Here is a 7,601-nt window from a genome sequence, read left to right as displayed (position 1 = left end):
TGATATGCATGTTTCTTTATTTCATAAAGAGAAATGGTGTCTAGACAAAAAAGTCATTTATATAACACTAGCAATTGAAATGAATGAAAATGGGGTTTGCACAATACCGTATTTACAATGGTTATTAAGTCATTTCATTAATTAGGGTCATGTAGCATTTAAAAATTAGGTAAGAACTCTTAGTAGAGAATAAGCAAATAACAGCTATTTCAAATTGACAATATTAACACAAAACAGTCATCTAGAAAAATGAGAGAAAAATAAACAACAACTTGAACTACAAGCTTAAGAGCTATTACATTAAAAATGATGCACCAAAATCTACTAATACAATAATCCATATAATCTGTGTAAAAAGCATGTAGAAAAAACACCTGATGCAGTTTGCTGATACAGTCATTGACCAGTTATGAGAGGTATGAAGGATTTCACAGGTAGATAAGTGTGAGAAAGTCCGCACTGGTGACTCAGGGATGGGGGCCCAGGCCCCTGCATACACTCACTTCACTTGAATGTGAACTATGGCCTCTGCAAGTTCTAAGGCAAATATCGGAGGTGCACTTGTATCCATGTAATGCTGACCCATCCCGAAAGTTGGATTAAAGACAAGGTGAGGAAACTCATTCTTTGTTTCTTACACAACATCAAAAACCAGTCCAATTGAACCGAGCGATTTTTTTTTACATGGCAAAAATTGATCAAACATGACATGACACCTATTTGTAAACATATTCCATTTTTATATTTGACTCTATGATCTCAGCCTGCGCATTCAACCAGGATACCAGATTTTCTTTTTCTTTCAGTAAAGTTGAGCAATCTGTGAGAAAGGCATGTTTTTTTTTTTGTTCATATTCTTTCATAGAACAACCTTTGGAGTTGCAAAAGCCAGTGTTTGTTTCAGAGAAGCAGCGACAAAAAAAGTGTTACTAAACAAGACAAATACACAGCAAAAAGGTAAGAGCATTCAATTACAGAGCTACAGCAACAGCAAAACATTGTTCACAAAAATCAAATTGTGAAAATGGCCATAAACAACGCGGTTGGCCTGCGTAAAATCACCTGAAGGATTCCTTGTATCAAGATATTCAATGTTTAACATCGTTTTAAAGCTGCACTAATTTGAATGCAAATAACTGGTACAATGACTAGTGTGAAATAAGCTGCTTGTCATGAACCAGCAGAGAATTATCACAAACTCTGCCTTTGTTCTGCTGTTCAGCTCTTTTTATCTCATTGTTTTGGTTTGACAACCCGCAAACACAAAATCTTTTTACTGTAGCAGCTGTTTTAACCCTCAAAAAAGCACTGGTTAACTAATTGAGTGCTACCAGCCCAGCTCCAAAGGCCTGCAATACAACATTAGCCGCTAGCTGACGAACAGCTAAAGATATTTTTCTGCACAAATTGGTGGAGACCAAATACAGAGCTAAAAGAGAGTGAATATGGGACTTAACATTCACCAGGTCTTTTTTGTTTTGTTTTTGGCCAGCGTTGTGTTTATAGCTTGATCTGCTGCACCCCTAGTGGCCACTAAAAATCAATTAATGCTGCTTTAAAAGATACAACTTTTTGAAAGGAACCTTTTGTTTGACTTTTGAACAAAGCAAGTAAAAAAAAAAAAAAATAAGAAAAGAAATAGTCTGCTTCAGAGTGACAGAGAACGCATGTTTGAATGCTTGGCACCCTGAGACGTTAGAGGGATGGTTCACCAAAATGACACTGAAACACATTTTCTCATCTCCTTGCTATCGTCAATGCAGATAACTTTGGTTTTGACATGACGGTGTTTGGGATTTCTGCCACCAACCTAATATGTTTTTTCCATTCTAGTTTTTGTTGGAATTGCATCCAAAAAAATGATTCTAAGAACACTGTTCCTAAAACAGAGATTTAGCTGCTGATTTTTTTTTTTTTTTTTTTTTTACCAATTGAGTGACGGTAGAAACATCAAAAGACATAGATCTTAAAACCCTGGACAAGATGAAACCAAAGCTATCTGTATGAGTAGATGCAACTAGAAAAAAGAGAATTATTTGTGGACTGACTCCAATAAACAACACAGGAAATGATAGTTTCCTTAGTGTAAACCCGACTGTTTGAAGGTGTAAAAAAAGATTCTTAACTCTTACTATTGAAACTGAGGAAGCTTGTAGTTGTACTTAGTAGTATGCAACAAGGCTAAAAGGGCTTAGAAGTTTTTGCTCTCACAACTGGAGAGTGTTGTTTCATCTAGTCATCTTAACTCTATGGGAATGTACAGTTTAGTTAAGTTGAATCAGCAACATCCAGAAGGTTATACAGATAATTGTGATTATTGTTAGGACACATCAGGGGACACAGACTTTCTGGATTTCTTTTGTCCTAACTGAAGAATGTTAAAAAAAAAAATTAAAAAATCTGCTCTCCAGTGCAACATCAGGCTTCCTCAGTTTAAGAATGAGCAAAGAAAATGAGAAAATGAGTCACAATGCTTGCAGAAAAGAAGCGTCTGTAACGTGGATCGTCCCACTTTAGTTTTCTGGCTTGAACCCGGTAGAATGTCAACATGGGTAAATACTGCTCTGGTTCAGTAAATATGTGTACATGAATGAAAAGAGCACAAATCGAGAAAAGAAGGGCTGAACAAACACAAGAAACCACATCAGTCGACAAAGAATCACCACTGCTCCGCACTCAGGCTGTGCCAACACATATGCACTGTGTGTGTGTCTAATGAATATATGTGGATGTGTGCGTGTGTTTGTGTGAGTGTACTCTACAAAATAGGGATCAGTCTTTGAACGATTTAAAGACGGGTTCGTAAGATACACTTAGAGTTCCTCTGTCACATGAGATCGTATTTTAAACTACATCTAAAATTTACATCGGTAAAGTCAAGGAGGGGGGAGAACTTCATGTCATCCAAACTTTAAAGCCCTGATCCTGGAAATATTTGGCCACAAATTAGAATATGGGCTGTTCAAGGATTAAATATATAGCTTCAAAATCATCCTGATGGCGATGCAAACACTTTTATGTGAGGGCACACATTTTAATTAGTATAAATTAAATTTCACTACAGCACTTTCTATTAGAATTTAAATCTTAGTGATTTTAACAAAGTGTTGACATTTTTAGTTATGCATTATTGGAAATGTCAGTATGATTTTTGATTGATTTTTTGAATGCTTGTTAGGGTCAAGTTCTGCTATTTCATAGTCAAAGAACTATAAGACTGCAAGCAACAATTATTTTCATTATAAATACCTTTGACACACAAATTTCAGGAAATAGTAAAACGTGCCCATTATTATTCCCTGAAGCATCTAAAAAGTTAGAAAGATGATTTTAGAACACAAAATCAGTGTCATGTGAGATACCATAAGCTGTGCTTCCATATATTTATCAAGTAATTTTGAAATAAAGTTTTAAAACAGAGCAAAATGCGTAACATTGTCAGAAGGTGGCACTAGAGGCATCAATACGCATGCCTGTAATAAACACAGTTGGAGATGCCAGGAACAAAACCTGACAATTGTTGAAAAAACGAAGAAGAAACAAACACATTTTTGGCTATTTAAGAAAAATGGAATTCCATGGAATTGTTTTCAATCAGAAAAGTTGTAATTGTTCTTTCATGTTACCTTGAATTGGCCATAATTCATGCTTTTCAAAGGCAACAAAAAAAAAGGAAAAACAGCTCATAACTCGTGAATTAAATCTTCGCTATATTAGAACTTATTCAGAAAAGCTGCTTCCATCACCATGAAGTATACTGACTCTTTTTTTTTTTGTGAAAAGTCAAAAAGCATATGAAACAAGACTTTTAGTGAAGTTGGGGATGTTTTCTTTTTCCATTTTTGCTCTTTCTGTTAACTTTTTCTAATGTGACATTTCTAAATTCACTATTTTAAACACAGCTATTAATAAGTGAAAAATTCACAGTTCCAGCATTGTATATTGGTTGGTTACGCAATAGCGTAAAAGCTAGCTTTTTTATGCTTTGTTGTTTCGTTTCTTTGTTAAAGTCACAGTTTAAAGGTTCAAATTTTCATAGCAAGTACTGTAGTAGATACTGGTTTGTTTTAGAGTAAGGGTACATGCCTGTTTTCAGAAAAACTGAAAGAAAAGCTCAACGTTCGCTGAAGTTAGCTTGAGCTCTGTTATGCTAACAGTGGGTGCCATTTTGGATCGGGGCTTTAAAGAGCGATGAACAAAGCTTCATGTTCCAATTGAATTCAACCTTTGTGCTAGAGTACGGCACCCTGCTCGCACTTTAAAGCCTGCCTCTAGTGAGGTTGACATAATTCAGCTTCTTTATACATAGAAATTTAAAAAAATAGCATTTTAAAAGCAGACTGCTCCAGAGAGAACTTACAAGGCAAAACAGATGCTAGACCGACTAACTAGGCTTATAGCTATAGGCAGCATGCATGCACATCACAAAGTAGGATGTTCAAACAAATGCACAATTAGGGCAAACATGTTACTATCTTATATGATTGTTACTCAATCATTTGGACAACACATACACTGCTTTCACGTCAAATGAAGTCTGAATTAGCTTATTCAATTCCTAAAGAAATACAAATATAAGGTGTGAACACTCATATACTAAAACATTAGCTTCCTTTTGTGTTTAGCTTTCAGATTCTTCATTTGTTTTCCTGTATATTCATATAATCATATCAACAAGATGTTTCCTTTTGAAGTGCCAATTTAAGTGCTCCAGTCTCAGACTTTTGAGGGGTCTGAAACAAAGACAAAGACCCTTATTGAAGTGCTAAATGGCTCTGAGCGCTTGGGGCCGGAAACAAAGTGCCTGAATTATATTTTTTGTCTTGTTTTTTTGTGTTGCTTTTGTCAATTTTATCTTATTTAGGATCAATTAACAAAAAAAAAGGCTTCGCTTTTCACAATGGCAACACTGAAGAAACCAAACCGTGTCTGCGAGAGTGTACACAAATAGCATCTTTAAATACTGATAAGAAATAAGATTTCCTCCAAAAAAACACGCAAAAGAACAAAGAAGAACACAAGGAAGAAGTCTTTTTCACATTTAAAGAGGAGTCAAAGGTGGAGAGGAGGAGCTGGCCTGAGCCACGCGTTTAAAAAACACGTCTTGAATGTCTAACTTTTATACATGCAAGGGGCTCAAAATTTTACATGTGTGTGTGGACATCTGTATGTACTGCGTGTGTGTGTCTACATGTGTATCGAGCTGATTTCCTGAGTATAAGAACACCCACCGTGATGGGGAGTGTTCGTTAGGCAGGACAGGAAACAGCAAAGCAAAGATTTTTCCCTTAGCAAAAAGGTGCTTGATATAACCCCGGTGAAAAAGAAACATCTAAGCCTCTACCTGTACAAAATCACTGTTACAGTCATCATGCTCCATACTATATACACTTCTGCCAAACAAGCACTTGAAAGTCACTATTACAACATCCAAATACAATGGTATTGCTGATGAGTGGGAAATAAAAATAGCCATTTAACCGCCCGCAAAAGCCTTTTTTTTTTTCATCTTTCAATTCAGTGCTGTGGAAGGCATAGGAGGAATGTTTTCGGTTACAGCCTGTACAAAGTTCTCCTGTACAGAAATACAAATGCGAGACGCTTGAAGACATTTTTGCATATGAACATTTTACAGTCTCACTGCATCACAACTTCCTCGTGTACAGAAGCTGTATTCTCATTTTTCATGAATTAGGTTGAACATTCAGAGGATTTTTTTTTTCCTGAGTTTGAATTGCTGTGACGAAAAGGGCCACTGAGATATAGCGAGAGAAAAAAAATAAGGAACAACCAAGAGAAAGAGAGAAATAAAGAAAGAGATAGAAAGGCAGAAAGAGGTAGAAGAGATTGATAGAGACAGAGTGGGGGAAAGACAGGAGAGGAGAAAAAGACAAAGGCAGGAACAGAGATACTGTTGGTACATGGAGAGACAAAGAGAGCTGCTGTTTAGGTCCGATGAGGTTTGACTTCGAGCTGTGATGTGTGACACATGAAGAACAGAGTCTCCACTGTAGAGGTTTGCTGCCGGGGCGAGTATAGCACCATTGTAAGGGTTTGGTGAGAAGTTCCCACTCTGTCATGGTAAGGAGAATACCTGGAGAACAGTATTGCTGCTGTTAAGACAACTTTAGTGTCAACCGTTCAAAAAAAAAAAAAAAGACAGCACAAAAAGACATAAATACAAACAAAGCTTGTTTTTCAGTGAACACTGGCAGAGGCTGACCGTCTCAACAACCCTGAGAGAGGGTTTGTCAGAAGAGTAAAATTAAATAATAATTAAAAAAAAAAAAAAAAAACAACAACAACACAAAGGACCACCACTACTTAGTACAGTCCTTCCTTGGCTGCTCGTCAGTTGTACATTTGTCAGTCATCTCCTGGCAAAAATCCACCGTTACCGTCTGGTTGGATTTTTCCACGGACAAGCCCGACTTTGTATACAACCTGGAGTCTTGGCCGTCCGTGTCTTTGTCCGCCCCGTTTCTGACGGCCGAGTCGGGCTCGCTCTCTGAGGGGCCCGGCGACCCGTGGAAGCTGGGTTCCGGCGTTGCCGAGCCCGAGTGGATGGTGAGGTCGATGCTGGTGGCGGCGGCAGTGGTGGTGGTGGGGGCGCTGAGGGCAGGCTTGGGCTCGTGGGCAGCGTTGTTGCTGGCAGTGGAGTTGGCGGGCCGCAGCACGGGACAGTAGTGGTGTAAAGACTGGACCTGCTCGGGGCTCAGCTGGACGTCCCTGCACACCTCCTGCGACAGGCAGGAGAAGTTCTCCCACAGCTCGCCCATGCAAGCCTTCAGCTGGTTCCTCTCAGTCAGCAGCTTCTCCTTTTCACACACCTGCACACACACACACACACACACACACACACACACACACACACACACACACACACCACACACACACACACACACACACACACACACACACACACAGGCCATGACTCAGTTTAAAGGTGTGATCAATAAGACGGCTTGTGTGCAGCAGAAAAAGCTTCCACTCACAGCCTACGGAGCTTTGTACTCAGACTGTTATCCCACTCATTGAATAAATGTTTCTAGCGCTTGGATTAAGTTCTCAGTGAGAGCTTTTGGTAGTATGTGGGACAAATTCTCTCCAGCAGGCTCATAGACAGTGTAGAAGCGAGTCTGCAACAACAAAAACCACCAATATGATGTTTTTTTTTAACTGAAAGGTCTAGATCACTAATTAGCCAATGACTCCTTGTTCCTTGACAAGGAAATTGTTCTGATCTGTTACCATGAGGGACATTTTTGTTCCATCAAGCCTGGGTTGGATAGTGGCCACGCTTGTCTTCCCAATGGTGAATACATACACTACTGTTCAAAAGTTTGGGGTCACTTAGAAATGTCTTATTTTTCAAACAGAAGCAGTTGTTTTCAATAAAGATAACATTAAATGAATCAGAAATAAAGTATAGACATTGTTAATGTGGTAAATGACTATTCTAGCTGGAAACAGCTGATTTTTAATGGAATATCTGCATAGGGATACAGAGGAACATTTCCAGCAACCATCACTCCTGTGTTCTAATGCTACATTGTGTTAGCTAATAGTGTTGAAAGGCTAATTGATGATTAGAAAACCCT

The 7,601-nt window shown here is 38.3% G+C and overlaps 1 protein-coding gene across 3 annotated transcripts in view; it reads right to left on the bottom strand.

The window, feature by feature from the left end:
• Window positions 1-7,601, bottom strand: part of bach2b (BTB and CNC homology 1, basic leucine zipper transcription factor 2b) — a 107,800-nt gene continuing 100,199 nt past the window's right edge. For all 3 annotated transcript variants that reach the window (XM_023266443.3, XM_023266444.3, XM_023266445.3), the window contains one exon: window positions 1-6,830. In XM_023266443.3, the coding sequence (XP_023122211.2) occupies window positions 6,321-6,830 (510 nt within the window). In that variant the 3' untranslated portion in view covers window positions 1-6,320. The remainder of the gene's footprint in view (window positions 6,831-7,601) is intronic.

Source organism: Amphiprion ocellaris, chromosome 12, assembly GCF_022539595.1.
Source record: "Amphiprion ocellaris isolate individual 3 ecotype Okinawa chromosome 12, ASM2253959v1, whole genome shotgun sequence".
NCBI classification, from domain to species: Eukaryota; Metazoa; Chordata; class Actinopteri; family Pomacentridae; genus Amphiprion; species Amphiprion ocellaris.
The sequence above is the reverse complement of the archived record's forward strand: the minus strand, read 5'-3'. Positions and strand labels throughout refer to the sequence as shown.